Below are 21,290 nucleotides of genomic sequence, written 5' to 3'. Positions count from 1 at the left end.
TCTCAATTGATACAATACAATACTATACAATCCAAACCACATACATTGCATATATTAAAAAAAAATAGTTCAAGCAATTAACATATATGAAAAGAATTCATAAAGCAGTTTCAGATACATTCAGATAACAGCTGGGGCATACATAGTGTTTAGTTCATAGCTTTGGAGTTTGTCATTCCCATTCTGAAAAATGAAATCTTGTGCAAGCTGGTGAGTGGTATAATGCAGGCTTGCATTTAGCTACTAGCCTGGTACCCACAGGTAGGCACGCCATGCAGGTAAATGAAAGCCTTCTGGGGGAAAGGGAACTAGACACCTGGAAGGAAACTACTCAAACCTTCATTGGAAGAGAGTTCCAGAGTTTGGGGGCTGCCCAGGAGAAGACCCCTTTCCCCACAGAGGCTAAGCCAGACTTTTTGTTGGATGGAGTCTGTAGGTCAGGCATGTCCAAAGTCCGTTTCGGGGGCCTAATCCGGTCTGCTGGTCGGTTTAATCCGGCCCCTGTGGTGGCAGTTTATTTCCTGGGGTAAAATCCCCCAAAAAACTCAACAACTTCAATCCTAAAAAGAAACTCAACAATTTTGGGGTAAAATGCTAAAAAAAAACTCAACTTCAATCCTAAGAAAAGGTCAGAGGTCAACAGCTGTGGTTGGCCCTTTGGTTGGCCCCCACGGCCCTTCACTTCCATCAAATCTGGCCCTCTTTGAAAAAATTTTGGACACCACCGCTGCAGGTGAACCTCCGCAAGAAGGTTTCAAGAGCTGGAAGGGAGGGCAGGTTCATAATGGGACTACAGATAATTAGGACCCAAGTTGTTTTAGGATTTAGAGATCAGACATAGCGCAGGGATGTCCAACCTGTAGATCACGATCTACTGGTAGATCACCGGGGTGCTTCAGGTAGATGGCGGGATGATAGGAAGTGATCACTGAGAAACAGCTTTGCCCCCCCCCCAAAAAAGCTAAACAACCCTTGGCAAATCTCCCCCCGTTTAGTTGCCACCTTTGGTAGATCACTGTCAGTTTTTTCATATTGGGAGTAGATCACAGTCTCTTGGGAGTTGGACGGGTCTGGACATAGGCAAGGGATGTTTTGCATGCAGAAGGTGTCTGGATTATTCCCAGGCAGGACTGGAAATGTCCCCTCCTTGAAAAACTGGAGAGATGCTACTAGCCTGTGTCAGCAATGCTGAGCCATCTGGGCCAGTGGTCCGACTCCATAAGCAGCTCCCTGTTTCCCTGTGTTCACATCACTTGGCAAGCCGTTTGTCTCATTCTGCACCAGCTACAAGTTCCAGACGTTTCGCCCCAAAGGCAGGCTCCGCATAGAATGCCTCTCAGTCGGCAGATCTGGAAGTTGCATGGTCTGAATGAGAACAGCCTGGTCTCTGTCTTCCTGTGGCACTCAAAGCAGGCATGGCAGCCAACGCTGATAAAATGCCATAAGCTGCCACCTGGGATTCCAAGAGCTCAGCCACATTGCTTAGGCCAGCAGATCCAGATCTTTTGCAACATATTTTTTTTAACCAGCTTTGGCGATTAGGTTAAAGCACCTCCATAATTGCAAAAAAATGCTTATTTTTGCAGTATTTTAAAACCAGTTGGTGATTAGATGGATGCACCTCCATATTTGCAAAAAAATAAATAAAGTGCTTATTTTTTTGCCATATTTTTGCTGAAGAGTTTTGCGGCGCAGCAAGAGAACGTAACACGGAACGCTCTCTCTTTCTCGTTCCAAACCCCGCCGTTCTGTGCCCCCTCCACACTCTTTCTCGTTTTCTCAACCACTTCCTCTCTTCATTCTCTGCACGGCCACCAGCTTTTCCTGTCTCTAGGAAGCCTTCACAAGAGATGGCCGGGGCTTTCCCAAAAAAGGGCTTTAGCGTTGCATTTAGATTATGCCATTTCCTTCGCCACACCCTTTCCTGTGAAGTAAGAAGAGATTCACTTCCCCTCTCCTCCTTTTTTTCCTTTTTGTTCTATCACCCCTCGAGTCTATCTGCCTTTTTCCCCCCCCCCTTCCTTTGTGCAAAATGTGTTGTGTCGTGCCCTGCAAGTAGACCTCAGTCTGCTTGGAGAGACCTCAGGATGGCTAGATGGAATCCTGCCAGCCACGGAACAGGTAAGGGAACCTGTACTAACCTGGAACCTTTTAATCATGCTCTCACGGTTGTCTTCTTCTGACTTTGGGCAAGATAGCCTTTCGCAATGGGGTGGTGTCTCTGCAACTGCCCAGCCCCAGCAGCTTTGGCAAACAGAATCCACTTGTCCACAGTGTCTGGGCTTTTTTTGGTTTTTAACCACCTGCCCACAACTTCATGTGTCAGTTGTCGGAGGGGGGGGAAGAACCAGCTCCCCCCCCCCCCTGTTTGCAAAAGCTTCCTTGCAGGGAGGCAGTTCTTACAAACTGTGGGCAGATAAATGTCTACCTGTCTGCCTCATTTAAGGGCCTTCCTGTCAAAACCATATTCTAAATACTTCAGTGCTATGCTGTAGTTCATTCCCGAATGATTTCCCTTAATGCACATTTGTATTCCGGTGTCTTCATAACTAGGGGAATTTCTGCTTACTCAGAAGCTTGGCGTTTCGGGAATATTTGTGCTCAGAGCTGGAAAAAATATTTCATATCCTATTTTACGCTGGTCCTTGTCTCAATGCTTTCTGCTTGTTCTCTTCCATTTTCCTCTTCATACCCCCCCCCACCTCTTTTTCCTCCCATGCCTTTGTTCTGCTCACTTTACCAGACTTCTTTTTAGCTGCTTCTGCCACCTCCGTTTCTCTCCCCCCGCCGGCTGCCAACCTCCTCTTTCGGGGATCATAAATGCATAGATGTTTAAGTGGATTATCATATTGATGCTTCGGTTCAAGCTTATGCGCCCCATCTCGGTCGGCGCATAGAAATAAGCCCTCTTTGAAGCGCCGCGCTCGTGCCACCGTCGCTCCTCGGAAGACAAAATCGTGTGGGTGCCTCTTTTGTGTGGGGAGCTGTTTGCACGAAGCGGTTCCTGTGCGTGGTGTTACTGCAAACCTTACTCTTTTTGCAGGGGGGCTGTGGCCAAAGATGGCGCTTGAGGCATTTGGGTGTCATTTCACCACAATGCGTTCCTTTGGTGCAATGGCAACCACCCAGTTTGCCATCTCCTTCCTCTGTGTCGGCGCTGAGGTCACCCTGAGAGGTTTTGCACCTCTGCCAGCAGCCGTTGTGGGTGAACTGGGAGACAACCAGTTATGCCATGTTCTCACCAGGAACTTTTGTCCTCTTTCCAGTAACTGGCAACTCTCCCCCCTGCCCATTTCTGCTTTCTAAGCCCATAAACTTCTCCCGGAACATATTCATCCGCTGCTGCTTTTATCCGTTTTATTTAAATATTCATATGACGTTTCACATTTTAGGATTTCAGCTCCAGATTATTTTCATTTCTCTGTTCACGTTAACTCTCTTTCAAGATGGGGTAGTGGCAGAACACATCATACTGTCAGGTTACAATTGTATTTTATTTTATTTTCTGACCAGAATTCGGCTACATAACTTCAATGACCAAGTAGTTTGTTTGTTTTATTATTATTCTGTATTTTGTATTGTGATTTTATGTTGTAACTGCCCTGAGACTCGCAGGTATAGGGCGGTATACAAATTAAAAAATAATAATAGTTCGTGAGTTTCCTGAAGCTATTTTATTCTAATTTTCCCTCTAGCTTAATAGTATATTAAAGGCAGTAAGCGAGTTTCCTTTCCGCTTGGATTAGTCATCGTTTTGTGTTGTGATGTAGAAGCTTCCTTTTCGTTGCCTGCTTTTATTTTATTTTTATTTTAAGGAGACCTGAGGTGGTTACAGGATCTGACAGGAGTCGCCTAGCAGAATGATTCCTACTCACATATCAAAATTTTCCCTAAAATCCCACCATGTGCCGCCGCCCCCCGCTCCCAGATCTACTCCAAGTGGGAAGTTTTTAATGGTGGATGTTTTATTGTGTGTTTTAATATTTTTTGGGGAGCCACACAGAGCGGCTAGGGCAACCCAGTCAGATGGGGGTGGCATATTAAATAATAAAATTATTATTGCTCCCCCAAAAATTGTTGGGGGGGATCCCCACAGCAGATGGGTGTGTGAGGAGAGCGAGGGGAGTTTCACAGCACGGCCAGAAGTCATTCGCAACTTTGTGCCATATACTATAAGCCAGTGACGACCAAACTTGGCCCTCCAGCTGTTTTGGGACTACAACTCCCATCATTCCTAGCTAGCAGGACCAGTGGTCAGGGATAATGGGAGTTGTAGTCCCAAAACAGCTGGAGGGCCAAGTTTGGTCATCACTGCTATAAACACTCCCCTCCCCCCCAAAAAATAAACCCTGGGAAGTATAGTTTGTTCAGGGAAACCCCCCTATTCCCCTTCACAGGACTACAGTTCCCAGAGTCGTTTTATAGTCGACTCCTCTTCAGAAGGGAATGCAGAAAATGGCGGCCTTCCTGGCGCCACTCAGCACCCTGAACAGACGACATTTCCCAGGATTCTCTGGGGGAAGCCATGACGGTTTAATGTGGCATCATCGTGCTTTGAATATATGGTGTGAATGTGGCCTTTGGGCTGGATTCAAACCCTGTGGTTTTCTGTGTGAGAATTAAGCCTCTGGTTTCCAGGCTGTGAAAATATCCCAAGTACATAGTGGGCAAAGATGCCCAGGAAATTAGATGAGAATTAGGCCCGGTCCTGACGTTAGGCCAGAAAAGGTGGCCTACCTCAGCTGGCAGTTTCTTGTGGGGCCAGGGAAGAATGGCAAAAATTGACAATTAGTTAACCAACATGTATTTTTACCACAGGTTTGTGGTAGGAGAGGTGAATGCCATTTGGATATGCCATCGCCAAAATGCCTTGGGTCGTCTCTGGATGTGAGGCAACTTTCCTGGGAATATTTTTGCCCATTGTGGGGCTCAAACCCACGACCCTGAAATTAAGAATCTCATGCTCTACTGACTGAGCAATGTGGGCGTTGTTGTTGTTGTTGTTGTTTTTTTTTTGTGTGTGTGTATATATATATATATATATATATATATATATGAATTTGCAAACTATATATATATATATATATATATAGTTTGCAAATTCATATACTGCTTTAATAGTAAAATGCCAAAGCAGCAAACAATGTCAAATTCTCTTTTTAAAAATAATAATAATTAAAAGACACAAGAACCTATCACTAGGTCACACTCCAGGGAAAGCTTGTGGAAATAAATTGTCAACTTTTTTTTTTGCGCGGCTTTTGGCCTTTCCAGTGGAATATACTGTAGTCGCCGTTCCCCTTGGAATTCCAGTTTTTTTAAACTTAATTTGTGTGGCGTAGGGCTGGCTCCTGGTGACCCCTTTGAACGTCACACTGCCGAATCACCAAGCCACAATTTGGAAACCGGGCGGCAATGACTCTTGAACTGCGCTGTTAAATCTGTTGCGTACGAGTCCAGGTTCCCCAGAACAAAAAGGGGGAGCCGCCCCCTTTTCAAAGCAAAGAGACGGGTCCTTATTTTGTTGTCTTGGGAAATTTCCGCATTTTTAGATTGTTCCTCTTCGCAATTAACACACTCTCTCTCCTTCCTCTTTTTAAAGGGCGTTTTGAGATAAACTGCCCCAGTATTTTAGCTACCCAAAATGAACTTCCTCCTTTGCTCTGCTGCTGGGCAGATCCTCTGCAGATTTTCGTGTGCCCTCGCTAGGCCAGGTCTGCAGAGCTTGCAGTCTGCAAAGCCACATTCAGCCCACTGAAAGTGGATGGTGGCCTTCAGAAAGCCTCCTAGGGAGCAGAATTCGGGACCGACCATTTTTTGTAATCATAATTGTAGAATTGGAAGGGACCTCGAGGGTCCAAACCCCTGCAATGCAGGAATCTCAGGCCCTTCTCCTCCCAGCTATTGCTGTCTCACACTTTCTCCACTCTAAAATCTGGAGATTCTCTGTGCTCCGAAAACCCAAAAAGAATAGCCAAGGCGTGTGACCTTTTTAAGAATGCGGCCAATGGGTTTGAACTAAAGGGACCCGTCTGATAACGGAAATAACTTGCTAGCTGGGTATTTCCCCCCCATTTGTTTGCTTAAGTTGATCCCGAAGAGACAAGCCCTTACTGCTGAGCTTCAAAAGCAGCTTGTCTTTTCGGCATTAGAAGTTGCTTAAAACCACAGTGCCTTGAATTGCAGCCCCAAATACTGGTTGAGCAATGCTGTAAGTTTCAGAGATGGTGTGATTAATCACATCGAAGGGTGTCTCGTACTTTTGTTTGTTTGTGACCACTAATAAATCACTTCTGGAATTACCACTTGGTCAGCAGGACTGGGCGAAACCTTCCCCTGAGATATTCGTAGGCTGCTGCCAGTCAGAATAAACCACCCTTCCTCAACCTCTGGTGTTTTGCACTACAGATCCAAACTAAGCAAGTGTTTTAGACTACAAACACCAGGTATGCTGGCTGGGAGCTGTAATCCAAAATATTTGGAGGGCGCAAGGTTGGGGAAGGCTGGAATAAACCGTATTGGGGGGCAAGATGGGCTAATTGACCTGGGATAAAGCACCAGCTTCGTCTATTTCCATGTTCACGCGGAGCCTCCTTCCTTTGGGATTTCCACTGAAAGCATCTGTCAGTGCATGTTTATTAGGCGTAAGATATCCCGGCAGCTGGGAAGGAAGATTAGCCACCAAAAGAGATCAGCCGTCGCCAACAGACAGCTCCCTCCTCCAGCAAAGAGCTGCTGTGCTTGCTGAGTACAAGTCCGGCGCAGCTTCCTCCTCCTGTGAGCACTGGGGAAGTCAAGGGGCAAGGCAGCCCTGAAGCCTTTCCAGCCTTCCTTCTATGTTGGTAGGGGCAGCATGTGGCCAGGAGTCCTCTGTGTTCAACACAAGCGGATCCAAATTCCTTGCACGCTCAAGCACCGTACCTTGCAGCCTTGCAGCCTGGCTCTCGGAGTTTAGCGTGAGTTACGATATTCTCTGTGTATGTGCATGAATGTAGATATTGGAGTTGTATCTAACGAAGCCCTCCCATTTGCTCCAGGACTTAACATTTGTGCAAGGCAACGTCCCGTCTCCTTCCCATGTGGCCCCCAGATCCTGGGGTTGGGGGCAGAGCAGGAGGGGAAGTTCTGCTGCACAAGCAGAAGTCCTTTTTGCAAACAGGATGACTTTGTTCAATCCATTATTTGTTTCTTATTTGTACAGTGGTACCTCGGGTTAAGAACTTAATTCGTTCTGGAGGTCTGTTCTTAACCTGAAACTGTTCTTAACCTGAGGTACCACTTTAGCTAATGGGGCCCCCACCGCCGCGCGATTTCTGTTCTCATCCTGAAGCAAAGTTATTAACCCGAGGTACTATTTTTGGATTAGCGGAGTCTGTAACCTGAAGCGTCTGTAATCTGAAGCGTCTGTAACCCGAGGTAGCACTGTATTGAATATTTAGAGTTGAGATTAAATAAATTCCTATGTGTATTTTTTTAAAACAACACTCAACTGAAAGCAATGCAGTGAACCTGGCTAGCTTCTTTCACCTCTGTTTGCATTCTGGGAAGGGAGATTGTGCAAATGATCGTGCGAGCCTCATCTCTGACCAACGAAGCCCAGAGTTGCATAGAGAGGCTGCTGAATGACAGGAAGGAGTTGCCCAAATGGTGAAACCAGATGCTCATCAACAAATGTAGAGTTCCCAATCCTGCGTTTGCCTCTAAAGGTGAAGGAAGTGGAATCGTTTTGTGTTGTGTGTGCTTTGAGAGCCAGTGTGGTGTAGTGGTTCAGAGCGGTGGACTTGTAATCTGGTGAACCGGGTTCGATTCCCCGCTCCTCCACATGCAGCTGCTGAGTGACCTTGGGCCAGTCACACTTCTGTGCAGTCTCTCAGCCCCACTCACCTCACAGAGTGTTTGTTGTGGGGGAGGAAGGGAAAGGAGATTGTTAGCCGCTTTGAGACTCCTTCGGGTAGTGATAAAGCGGGATATCAAATCCAAACTCTTCTTCTTCTTCTTCTTAACCCTTCCCCGGCAGCAACTTTCCCCATTTCCCTGGGAAACATGGTCTTGGAGCTCAGCTAGAGTGAGGACCAGCTTCAGACTACCAGTAATGACCGAGGGAATACAGTGGTACCTCGGGTTAAGCACTTAATTCGTTTTGGAGGTCCGTTCTTAACCTGAAGCACCACTTTAGCTAATGGGGCCTCCACTGCGCCGCTGCTGCACGATTTCCGTTCTCATCCTGAAGCAAAGTTCTTAACCCGAGGAGCTATTTCTGGGTTAGCGGAGTCTGTAACCTGAAGCGTCTGTAACCTGAGGCGTCTGTAACCAGAGGTACCACTGTAGTTAATTCCCTGGCCTTCCTGCACACACATATGGGTTCTTCCCTACAAGTGACCAGCCCCTTCCCCCCCCCCCCCTCTCTTCAAAGGCAAACACAGGATTAGTAACCCTGCTCCCATGTTTTATGATGAATCACTAGTTCTGGCCTCGAGTTAGGGATGGGTGTTTTTTATGCACACTTCAGTATATGCATTTCTTTGTACACATTGCTTGTTTAGAGAACTGCATTGCCATATTAAGAGAAGTGCACATTTCAAAGGGATGCCTGTGTTTTGGTTCACACATTGGACAGTGCAGAATAGGTAGAAGAAGAAGAGTAGAAGAGTTTGGATTTGATATCCCGCTTTATCACTTCCCGAAGGAGTCTCAAAGTGGCTAACATTCTCCTTTCCCTTCCTCCCCCACAACAAACACTCTGTGAGGTGAGTGGGGCTGAGAGACTTCAGAGAAGTGTGACTGGCCCAAGGTCACCCAGCAGCTGCATGTGGAGGAGCAGGGAAGCGAACCCGGTTCACCAGATTACGAGTCCACCACTCTTAACCACTACACCACACTGGCTCTCGTAGATTCGCCTTTCAGTGCAAACTGAATCAGATTCTCTACTTCAAATGCACTTTAGAAATTTTGAGTAGGCAGGGCCAGTCTTGTTTTGCAGCAGGACACATCCTGCTTTTCCAACCAAAGCAGCAGCAGCATACATCACTTCTCCAACCGAGGCAAGAACGATGGAGGCTCCCTCCTTCCTAGTTTCTACCTTTCCACAGCGCTCTGTACACTCCATCTTCCCCAATGCCCTCTGCTTCCAGAATGGGTTGGGTAAAGACTTGTGGGGAAGATGGGTGGATGAAGGCTCATGATGGATAGCTCACTCAGTAGAGCACGAGACTCTTAATCTCAGGGCCGTGGGTTCAAGCCCCACGTTGGGCAAAAGATTCCTGCATTGCAGGGAGGTGGACTATAGATGACCCTCCTGGTCCCTTCCAACTCTACAATTCTATGAATTACGGAAGGTTGCATATGTCTGCACTCCTTAACTCTGTAAAGCTTTCTAGGGCCTCCTAGAAAGACGTCCGTCTTTCCAGACATTTATTTTAGGGAAGAGGCTGTCACTCAAGCCATGGTGCACATGCTCTGCATCCAGAAGGCCCTCTGTTCTGTTTCTCCCCTCCCCACCCTGCAATTTTCACTGAACAGAGTCAGAAGTGGCAGATCAGAGCACTGAGTGAGCCCCTAGATCATTTGCGGAGGAAGAGATCAGCAAGTGTATTTTATTTCTGCCTCAACTGCTAGCCCAGGCAGCAAGGCAGTGATGGAGAGGCAGACAGGCAGGCAGTATTAGGTCTCCCTCCCTGTCACGGTCCCAGGACGTCAATCTCCTCTCCAAGCCTGCAATAAATTATCCCCGCCTGTGCCACTGGGTTGCCCATCGATTGGAAAAAGCCAGGACTAGAGAATGAATGACTCTTAAGGGCCATTCTTGCATTTTACGCTTTAGTTCGGGGGTCAGCAAACTTTTTCAGCAGGGGGGTGGTCCACTGTCCCTCATACTTTGTGGAGGGCCGGACTATATTTTTTTGGGGGGGGGGTGAACGAATTCCTATGCCCCATAAGTAACCCAGAGATGCATTTTAAATAAAAGGACACATTCTACTCGTATAAAAACATGCTGATTCCTGGACCATCCACAGGCCGGATTTAGAAGGCGATTGGGCTGCATCCAGCCCCCAGGCCTTATTTTTCCTACCCATACTTTAGTTCACCCGGTTTGCACCACTACACTAAAGCATTTTTTGCTGCCATTTTTTTGTTCAGTGTATACTTTTTGTTCCCGTTTTCTCTTTACCCCCTTTATTTTTCTGTGTTCTCCTCTCTTTCTGCAGCCCATCTGAGTTTCATCCCCCCACCACACTTTTGGGGGGTTGGTGTTTAAATGCTTGGCAGAAAATGGAACTTAAATCCCTGCTGGAGGGGCACACTTTGCAATCACACAGAGACTCTTGAGTTTAGGACAGTGGTGTTCAAACTTTTTTCAATGAAGTGAAGGGCCGTGTCGGCCGACCAAAGTTGTTGAGCTTTTTTCAGGATTTTTACCCCAGGAAATAGACTGCCACAGGGGCCAGATTAGGCCCCCGAAACAGACTTTGGACATGCCTGGTTTAGGAGAATGAGAAAGCCATGTTTATTACAGGAAATGCATTTTGGTTGGGAAAGTTCCCTATGGTGGAGTCGCCTTGAGCTATGCATCTCTTCAGGAGAGACACACAAAGATGTCTCCTCTCCCAAGGTGAGGACGAAAAAGGAGGAGGTAGGAAATGAGGTTAGCAACCCAGGAATATATCGGTCAGTCTTGCACCTGCAGGAAGGTCAACACAGGTTAGGCGAGGAAGGACAAAGGAGGTTCCTCTTTCCCATGCAGATGCATCAGCCTCCAATGCAGTTTCAGCACTTCCTCCATGCAATAGGTTTCTGCAATGCCATTGCGGCATCCTCCCCATCTCCCCTTTTTTCCTCCCTCCAGCCTCCTCTCCCTGTCTTTCTCTCTCAACTCTATTTCCTCCCCCTTGTGTCTTACCCTTGCCTCTTCCTGCCAACAGCACAAAGGGCTTCCACTCCCTCAGCAAACTCTCACGCAGGACAGAATCTCAGGTGGCCTCTTGCCGGTTGCAACAGGCTGGGAAAGCTGTTGGGAAGTCGGAAGGTGCAGAGACATCGTTCAGGGCTTTCTCTTCCCCAGTTTGCTTTCTCGCAGGGCAACACAAGCGCAGGAAATAAGGTTTCACGTAGAAGCTGCAAGCTGTGTCGGCAGAGCCCGTACGCAGCATGACACTAGCTACAAGCTGGGAATGGCTGTTCCAGAGCGTTGTTCCATTTTCCAGGGCTGGAAAAATCCCAGAAAACCCTGTTGCGTCCTGGCAAGGGTTTCCTTGCAGTTGTAACTGGAATGGGCATCGTTGGAATGGAAATGGCAAGATATTCTCCGTAAAGGGTCCTATCGCTGTCTTGGGTGCATTGAGGTTCTTTATTCCACAGCTGTTCCAGGGAGATGATCCCAGACTTTTACAGCTCTGCTAGTTTTTGTTTTTTTCAAATCCCAATCCGATTTCTAATTGCCATCATCTGTTTCTTCGGGTGTGGTCTGGCTAATTCCCCCCCCCCCCCTTTCTCCCAGCTCACATCCTTGTGCTTGCTGAATTGGCCTGGTTTCCGGCTTCTCGCTGTGTGGTGTTAATACATTCTGTGAGGCAAGCACCTGGGATTCATGGGAGCATGTGTCTGGTTTTGATATTAACGTAGCCGCAGAGGGAATCCACAGAGTTTGTCGTCAGCTTGGCAGATGTTAACAGAATTGCATAACAGGATTCCAAGCTAAGCCTTTTTATCCTAACATTTGGTGGCACGGGTATTTTTTCCCTTCATTTATTCTGCGCATTGAAGTTTTCTCATCCAGCTGAGAGCCGTCCCCTGAAACAGCCCTGTTCTCAGAAGCCGATGCCATGAATAGATAAGGTTTACCATAAGGTGCTTGAGTTAGGTGATCTTGACATCCTGTTTGTTTGGGGTCCAAGCGGAAGCGTGTCTTGTTTTTGCCAACAGCCGTTTTGCATTCGTCATTGTAGTTTTATCGAGCACCTTTCAGTGCTTTCACAATGTTATTATCTCATGCGACAGCCCTGTGAGGCGGGGCCAGAATCATTGGCCCATAGTGCAAATTTGGTGAAAGAGACATTTGTCTGATGCCCTGAGCTGCAGGGCCAGGGTGCCTAGAGGAGATGTTTGGTGAGGATACAACAATTTTTTGATGGGGTGGTGGTGGAATTCATATGTATAAACTGAACACCCTAGCCACCAATCATGGGAGCAGTGGAAAAGTTCTTGATACCGCTTTGTGTAACAGTTTATGGAATAAGGAGGGCATTAACACAAAAGCATGTGCTGTCTTTTTTAAAAAGAAAACTTCAGTCATTTATATCACTTTTAAGCAATACTGTATATACAATGGAAAAAGACATGCATATTCCAAATACAATGTTGAAACCAACATTTTTCATAACAATCCAAACACTAAGTTAATGCCATGTACATGAATTCAAGAAGGACACCCTTTTGTCTGTTGCAGTTTATTTATCAATATGCTATAGAAATAAGAAATGAGTTTTGTCCCCCCCTCCCATTCTATACAGTGATTGAATCTTCTTGCATTTTTCATATTTATAGTAATTCTAGAACTTGCATGATTTACACTATAATTGCTTTTCCTCATTTCAAGTTTCACATCGATGAATTAAAGAAAAGAATATGCTTCTTCTGTATTAAAATTAGCATGGCCTAAGAAGTGATCATCCCTATTTTATTTATTTCTTTGTAAATCTAAAACCAGTTTTATCAGCATGTGGTGTCTTTGATGCAGTTTCAGCCCTTGATGCTGCCCTGGGCAGGAAGTTATAACTTTAATAAATCAATAACTTTCAAAAGACAAGGGGAACATCCTGCAGGTGGTGCAAAATGAAAAGAGTGGCTCGATTTTAATAAATGTCAACAGGGGGATTTGGAATTTCTTGGCAAAGGTTTGGTGGGGAGGGAGATGGAATCATAGAATTGTAGAGTTGGAAGGGACCCCGGGGGTGACCCAATCCAACCCTCTGCAGTGCAGGAACTGCAGCTCAGGAACCCCTGGCAGATGGCCACCAAACCTCTGCTTGAAAACCTCCAAGGAAGGAGAGTCCAGCACATTCCGAGGTGCTGGCAAGGCCTGGACAGAACCTTCAAATATGGAGGTGGCGATTGACTTCTGTGCTCTCCCCTCCATGCTGAGGTTGCTGGCAGGATTTTGAGGAAGGAGCAGAACACCAGGCAGGACCCGTGTTTGACGCCCCCAGCCTGTGCTGCATTGTATAAGTAAGAGAGTCTAGACTCAGCTTTGGAGTTTCTGTGTCGCGGTGGCTCTGGCTGCTTTAAGATGGTTTGCATGAAAGGGAGAGGCAGTGACAAGAAGGCTAGCATTGAAACTGGAGGAAAGCAGTTTGTTTCTCTCTCCCGGTCCCATGTGCAAATGCAGTAGAGCTGGGAAATGCTCCACAGTCAGCTGTTCATACCAGGGCCATGGCTCAGTGGCAGGACAGGTCCCTGTCTCTTATAATCTCAAATAGAGTGCCTAGTCACATACCTCCACATGGGCCCTGACTACCTGAAAGATCCAGGTGTTAAAATCTCCAGGTGAGCACCTTCTCTGGGTCTCATCAACGTCAGATGCCCGGCTGGTGGGGACATGAGGGACAGCCAAAACAGGTTGCCCCTATTTTGCAGGTTTCCTTCCTAAGTGAGGATGCGATGGGCTCCCTTTTTTTCCCCTTCCTCCCAGTTTACTGAGACAAGCCTTCGGAATTTAAGGTGCAGATGATGCATAGGGCTCCTTTGTTGTGCCTAACACCAAGAAAACTAGCGCTAATACGCCCAGGAACCTCACCAAAATGCTGGAGAGGGTGCACCTCCACAGGCACATACCTCCACATGTGGTGGGAATGTCCCAAAATCCAACTTTTCTGGACAATAGTCATACGACAAATATGTAAAATAACCAAGCAAGTATTAGAAATCAGCCCAGAAATGGCCCTACTAAACATCTTCCAAGACAAAAATGCCCACTTACACCACAAAGAACTCATAACCCACCTACTCTCAGCAGCCAGAAACATCATAACCAGACACTGGAGAGATCTGTCAGGAATAAGCATGGACCAATGGTACCAAACAGTATGGGAAACAGCCTTACTAGAAAAATTAACCAATAAACTGAAACTAACACGGGGACAAATCCACCAACAGCATACAAATCAATATGGCTAACCTGATCCAAAACACCCACCCACCCCACTCACACACGAAAACAAAGACCACCACAGCCAATCACAAACAAACAACCACACCCTAGGCCAAACCCAACCTCTCTCACTACCAAAGGAACACAAGTGAACAGCAGAGAACCTGCACAAGGAACTCTGACGCAAAACCCCACATATATTAAGTAAAATAGAAACATCACCCCCAACCCCACTCATCTTTCCCCCCTCCACTATTCTTTCCCCCTATTCTTCCTAATGTCTCAACAAATGAAACCAATTTGTAAAAAGAAAAAAAATGTGTTACGTGGAAAAAAAATACGAGAGAGAGACATTGCACATACCTTTGTAAATCAAGAAAATCTTTAATAAAAATATATTGGGGAAAATAGAGTGCCTAGTGTATCCAGCTCGTAAGGTATTAGCTAGCAGGTGCCCCAAGTGAAATGCTGGGGTATATTTTGGTCAGGGTATCAAAGACTCGTAGAGTTGGAAGGGACCCCGAGGGTCATCTAGTCCAACCCCCTGCAATGCAGGAACCACAGCTGAGGAATCCCTGGCAGATGGCCCTCCAACCTCTGCTTAAAAACTTCTGGTGAAGGCGAGTCCACCGCCTTCAGAGGTGGGTAAGACTGAGCTAGAGGGACTAAGACAATGAAAGGTCTGGAAACCAAGCCTTATGAGGAACAGTTGAGGGAGCTGAGAGGAGATAGGATTGCCGTCTTCAGATATCTCAAGGCCTATCCCATGGAGGATGATGGAGCAGGCTGGTTTTCTCCTGCTCCAGAGGCTAGGACTCAAACCAAGGGCTTCAAGTTACAAGAAAGGAGATTCTGATTAAACGACAGGAAGAGATTTCTGACAGTGGAACAATCTTCCTCGGGACGTGGTGGACCTTGGAGGTTTTTTAAACAGAGGTTGTTGGCCATGGGTGCTTTAGCTGAGATTCATGTATTGCAGGGGGTTGGACTAGATGACCCTCAGGATCCCTTCCAACTCTTCGATTCTATGATTTTATGACCATTTGGGGCTAGGGCGAGGAATCTGTCACCTTCCAGAGGTTGCTGGATTCCATCTCCTATCCCATTATGGCCATTCTGGCTGCAGCTGAATAGAGATGGAGTCTAGCCACATCTTGAGTGCTGCACGGTCCCCATTCCCAGCGCTACATCCAGTTTGGAGAACCTCTGGCCCTCCAGGATCTGCTGGACTCTAGCTTCCACCATCCCCAGCCAGCATGGCCAATGGTCAGATATTATGGGAGTTGTAGCCTTGTAGCCCAGGGACATCTGGAGGACCATAGATCTCTCCTCCCCCTCCCCCCCCCCCGATTCAGGGCCTTTCTGTATGCAGCTTGACTTGCCAGGGCATACACACTTCACAGGAAGCTTCGTTGCAGGGGGTTGGACTAGAATCAGTGTTCTCCAACCTTGGGTCTCCAGCTGTTTTTGAACTACAATTCCCATCATCCTTGACCACTGGTCTTGCTAGCGAGGGATGATGGGAGTTGTAGTCCAAAAACAGCTGGAGGCCCAAGGTTGGGGAACACTGGACTAGATGATCTTTGGAGGTCCTTTCCAACTCCACAATTATATGTTTCCTCTAAATCGGACAACTGGTGGACAAGCCCATGTTTCCAGACAAACCTGTTTCTTTCCCACATTGCATTTTTGGACCCGTGCTCAAAAACTTTAGGCATATTTATAAAATACCTCATGCATGAAATGCTCAGCAACCGTGGAGCCTCCATCTGTCAGTATCGCAGGGACAGGGAGGGAGTTAAAGGGACCAACATTGACCCCAGCCTCTTTGGTGGCCGACTGGTTCATCTTGTCTTGTGTGGTGTGCAGCTGCAGCAAGCCACTTAACGTTTTCTCTCTTTATCTTTTTTTTAATTGGCCGTCACAGGGGCTGGCTTGCCCCGCTGCTAACACGGTTCCTAGTCCCACACAGATTCTGCTCCGGCATGCACAATCCAGAGATTGCGCCACTCTCTGTGGCGCAAGGTCATGCGGCGAAGTTGCAGCAGAGGGCATCGGATGTGCAAACGGCCCATGGAACTGCTCGGGTTGCGCGATCGGTGCTTAGGCCCACAGATTTGTGCTCCTGGGAAGGAGGCAGCTGAAATGGCTAGCGAAACATCCCGTCCCAAGTAGTTTTTTGCAATGAATAAAAGGTAAAGGTAAAGGTACCCCTGCCCGTTCGGGCCAGTCTTGCCAGACTCTAGGGTTGTGCGCCCATCTCACTCAAGAGGCCGGGGGCCAGCGCTGTCCGAAGACACTTCCGGGTCACATGGCCAGCGTGACAAGCTGCACCTGGCGAGCCAGCGCAGCACACGGAACGCCGTTTACCTTCCCGCTGGTAAGCGGTCCCTATTTATCTACTTGCACCCGAAGGTGCTTTCGAACTGCTAGGTTGGCAGGCGCTGGGACCGAACGACAGGAGCGCACACCGCCACGGGGATTCGAACCGCCGACCTTTCGATCACCAAGTCCTAGGTGCTGAGGCTTTAACCCACAGCGCCACCCGCGTCCCATTGCAATATTGCAATGAATATTGAGGGCTAAATACCCTTGCTTTCTCTCTCTCTCTCCCTCCCCTTACCCTTTGATGGGAGGTTCTGTATGGAAGACCATCATTGCAACTGCCCCATTTATGTGTGCAGCCGAGAAGTCTATCTTTCTAATCAGCATTGCCCCATTAAGACAGGAATGGGAAACTCCCAGGTTTCCAGATGCCTAAATTTGTAGGAACCTGATTCTGTTACGTAGGCTTTGTGACTTCTCCAAATACCTTCTTGATTATTATTCCAGTTCTGTGTTGGTCTGAATCAGCAAAGAACATGACAGCACTGCTGCTCTTGTTGGGTGCTTAACACCTCTGGAACTTCATGCACCCATTTCTTCATTTTTTAACAAACATATATACACCACCCTAACCTACCTTCCATTGTTGGTGTGGTATACCGTAAACTCTATTGGAGTGGCTTCTGTTAAAATGCTTCGTATCTGAGGCTTTAAGAAACATCTCTCTGTGATGAATTACACACCTGCAGGTCATCAGTTATTTGACGATGAAGAATGTTTGCAGGGGAAAGAGTCCCCTTCCATTGTTGTAAAGCTGTCACACTTTTCAGGTTGTACCAGTGTTGCGCATGAAGGGCCTGGGAGCATTTACCTATCTCTATTAGTGTATGGAAGTGAGAGCTGGACCATAAAGAAGGCTGATCACCGAATAATTGATGCTTTTGAATTATGGTGTTGGAGGAGACTCTTGAGAGTCCCATGGACTGCAAGAAGATCAAACCTATCCATTCTGAAGGAAATCAGCCCTGAGTGCTCACTGGAAGGACAGATCTTGAAGCTGAGGCTCCAGTACTTTGGCCACCTCATGAGAAGAGAAGGCTCCCTGGAAAAGACCCTGATGTTGGGAAAGAGGCGCAAGGAGAAGGGGACGGTGGAGGACAAGATGGTTGGATAGTGTTCTCGAAGCTACCAGGATGAGTTTGACCAAACTGCGGGAGGCAGTGGAAGACAGGAGTGCCTGGCGTGCTCTGGTCCATGGGGTCACAAAGAGTCGGACACAACTAAACAACAACATTAGTGCAATTTGCTTTATCATGGGTCTACCATCAGGTTTTGAGCTTCCCCACTTATGGAGCAGAGGACAGGGATGTGGCTTTATTTCTTTTTGAGCATAGGCCGGCGTGGGAAACTTGTGCACCGAGTTGGCCAATAGCCTTGGCCAACCGCAGTTGCCTTGCCAGGTTCCTGCCCCCTCCCTTCCGCTGCCACTTGGCCAAGGCTGGGCAGAGGCAAGTTGCAGGTTTGATCTCTCCAGGCAGAGCTAGCAAGGACCCTTGTCTGATACCCTGGAGAGCCTCTGCCACTCGGTTTACATCATGCAGAGCTAGGTGGGCCAATGGTCTGTCTCCGTGTAAGGTAACTTGCTACGTTCCTAAGTTCCTCTGCAGAGCATCAGCCACTGAAATGTCCCACCTCACTTTCTTCCAGGAAAGACATGGAGACATGGAGTGTGCCAAGCCAGTCATGGCGCCCTCCTTCCAACCTACAATGTGGGGACCACCACACTCACATGCCCACACTTCTGTAGGACCAAGACTTGGAGGAAAGCTCATCATGTTCGTCCATGGTGAACATGGTCAGCCAGGGATCATGGAGGCACCTGTGGCCTTCCAGGTGTGGTTGGATTGGAACTCCTGTCCGCCCCAACCAGCTTGGCCAAAAGTCAGTTTGGCGTTGGAGTCCAACAACATCTGGAGGTGCCACAGGTTCCATGCCTCTGTGACGAAATGCAGGTGCCTTCTTTGGTAAAAAGGTAAAGGGACCCCTGACCATTAGGTCCAGTCGTGACCGACTCTGGGGTTGCAGCACTCATCTTGCTTTATTGGCCGAGGGAGCCAGCGTACAGCTTCCAGGTCGTGTGGCCAGCATGACTAAGCTGCTTCTGGCAAACCAGAGCAGCGCACGAAAACGCCGTTTACCTTCCCGCCGGAGTGGTACCTATTTATCTACTTGGACTTTGACGTGCTTTCAAACTGCTAGGTTGGCAGGAGCAGGGACTGAGCAACGGGAGCTCACCCCGTCGTGGGGATTCGAACCGCTAACCTTCTGATCGGCTAGTCCTTGGCTCTATGGTTTAACCCACAGCGCCACCCGCATCCCTATGCCTTCTTTGGTACATCGTACCAATCGTAGGTTTAAATTTAAAAGTGAGCTTCTGTGGACAAGTCTGTAAACACCTGAAAGATTAAGCCGTGTGTACCCAGGAACAGCGGCTGGTTGTTGGGGGGCGGGTGATGTTGAGTGTGGATATAGTCCAACTGATGGACCTTTATGGAACCCATATTTGTGATACGACACATAAGCAGAATGTAATAATAATAATACTGTGTTATGTACATTCTTTCCCACCAATTCAGCTAAGGAGACCTATATTCATGAGCAGACATAGTAGGCGTGTGTCATTTACGGATTAGGAAGTAGATTGGGAATTGGAAGCATATCCAAGTGAGGCTGTAGTTTAGCAGTGTGAATAGCATGTTCATTCCAGTGAGCATCTGAATCCATGTTATTGCACACCAGACAACATACTAGCACCTTCTCTTCTCTTCTCTTCTCTTCTCTTCTCTTCTCTTCTTTACATGTGATGAGCAGGATCATCAGTCTCTTTGCTTCAGAGGTTCATTTTTTGTGTTGGTGTTGTGGTTTTAAAATTTAAAAAACCCCAGGCATTAGAGATAAGTTGAGATACTAAAGAACGATAATATGCTACTTCCTTGTCTGGTATGCGAGGTTCAACTCAGCGAAGAAACTGCATTGTGATGACACTGATGGTGTCTTGCCTTTCTCTTCCGACAGGTGCCATCCCATAAACCGCAGGGGCCCTAGGAAGGGCAAGTGTCAACGGGACGTGTGGCCAGCCCTTGGCCAGAAAAAACAGCCACGGTGGGCCAGAACGGCAGAGCAGAACTGCCCATGCCGGCGGTTTATGAAGTGGGGAAGCAGGTGAGCTGCTGGTTTTGTCTTACAGGAAGGTCAGGCTTGGGGTTAATCTGACAACCTTGGGGAGGGCTGCCCTTCTAGAGGTTTCTTTCACCTCTTCGTTGCATCGAAAGGGGGTGAAAACTATTGAAGAGTGAGACATCGCTTCCTGAATTGGTCTCGGGTGACATCAGAACACAGGCAAATCTGATTGGCTATGTAGCACCTTGATGTCATAACTTGATTTGAGTGGGAGCATTCATGCCACTGACTCGGTTTTGGGGGAAATGTTTAGCATGTTGCCTCGTGACGTCATTATTCAGCTAGTACTCCAGAATAGTATAACCAGGGGGAGCGTTTTCTTCTTCCATTTAAAAATATCTGACTTTTGTGAAAGAACAGGAATGGATGCTCAGTATTTTTTATGGCACGTGTACAGGCACCTTCCCAACTTCCTGTGTGGAGTGGGGGGTTGGGGTTGGTGGATGTGGTTTGGAAGGCATGTGTTTTCTACCACTTTCCCTCTGATTGGTGCGGGCTGCGAGTTTGTGGCTCGGTTCAGAGGTGAGAGGCAGCGGATCAAGCTGAGAATCCTGAGTCAGAATGCTGCCCATGACAGCAAACATTAGCTGCAGACAACATTTCATCACAATCGCCAGGTTCGTCGTAGCTCAGGCAGACACATAGTTCCTCTTCTAATCTCCTGTGCTCCCACAAAATTAGAATTCCAGAATACTCGGCACGGAATAAAATTTTGAAAAGCCGCAGAAGGGCTGTCGCCACCTGCATGTTAAAAACTCTTGGCTTCTGCTGACTGAAGGAACACAAAGGTACCTAAGGGATGTGATGTGACTACTGCCACAGATTTATTTATTTTCTCCGATTTGGGCACAACCCGTCATTACCGTAGAAAGGAAAACCCTTTGCCCTCTAATAGCAGTAACATGTGCTCAAACGTGCAGGCAGTCAGCTACAAATTCACCCTCAAAAACATAGGATCAAACAGCGGTTGTGCCACTACGATTGGTAAGTTTAGAAAGCCCCAGAGGTAGAATATAAGTGCTATCATATGAACCATTCTATTCAGCTCTGGTGAAGTTTCGGCAGGAATTTGTTACCACCTAGATTTACAGGAGTCAGACCAATGATTCATCTAGGCTCATACTGCCTATGACAAACAGGCCCTAAGAATACATTTAAAGCAGTATATAAACTTTGAGCCACTTTAAACAGTTGTGGCTTCCTGCAAAGCGCTTTAAACATACGGTGTGAATATGACCTACCGTGTTTTTCGCCCCATAGGGCGCACCTAGTTTTTTTTGGGGGGGGGGATAAAGAAAAAAATTTATTTCCCCCCCAGGTGCGGGGCTGGCGAGGGGGAAGCCCGAGCTTCCCCAGCCCCCAGAACAGCCTGCTATCCGCAAGCCTAGGGAGCCCGGCGGGAAGTCGCGCCGGTCTCCCCAGGCTTGCAGAGAGCTGCGCAAAGCCCGGGAATGCAGGCAGCTCTGCGCAACCCTCGGGAAACCGGCGCAAAGTCACGCTGGTCTCCCAAGGGTTGTGCAGAGCTTCCTGAAGCCTGCATTCGCCGCATAGGACGCACACACATTTCCCGTTCATTTTTGGA

General features: G+C 47.6%; 1 protein-coding gene across 3 annotated transcripts in view; it reads left to right on the top strand.

Moving 5' to 3' along the window:
* Positions 1-21,290, top strand: part of RGS19 (regulator of G protein signaling 19) — a 60,639-nt gene that overhangs the window by 23,381 nt on the left and 15,968 nt on the right. The window contains exons 1-2 of one of the 3 annotated variants that reach the window (XM_083447684.1): positions 1,772-2,121; positions 19,544-19,690. In XM_083447684.1, the coding sequence (XP_083303810.1) occupies positions 19,661-19,690 (30 nt within the window). In that variant the 5' untranslated portion in view covers positions 1,772-2,121; positions 19,544-19,660. Of the gene's footprint in view, positions 1-1,771; positions 2,122-6,560; positions 6,957-19,543; positions 19,691-21,290 lie in introns of those variants that run through there. The other 2 variants (XM_083447686.1, XM_083447685.1) reach the window with 2 other exon arrangements.

This window comes from Podarcis tiliguerta, assembly GCF_965153285.1.
Source record: "Podarcis tiliguerta genome assembly, chromosome: 6".
Taxonomy (NCBI): Eukaryota; Metazoa; Chordata; class Lepidosauria; order Squamata; family Lacertidae; genus Podarcis; species Podarcis tiliguerta.
This window is presented reverse-complemented; position numbering and strand designations above follow the sequence as displayed.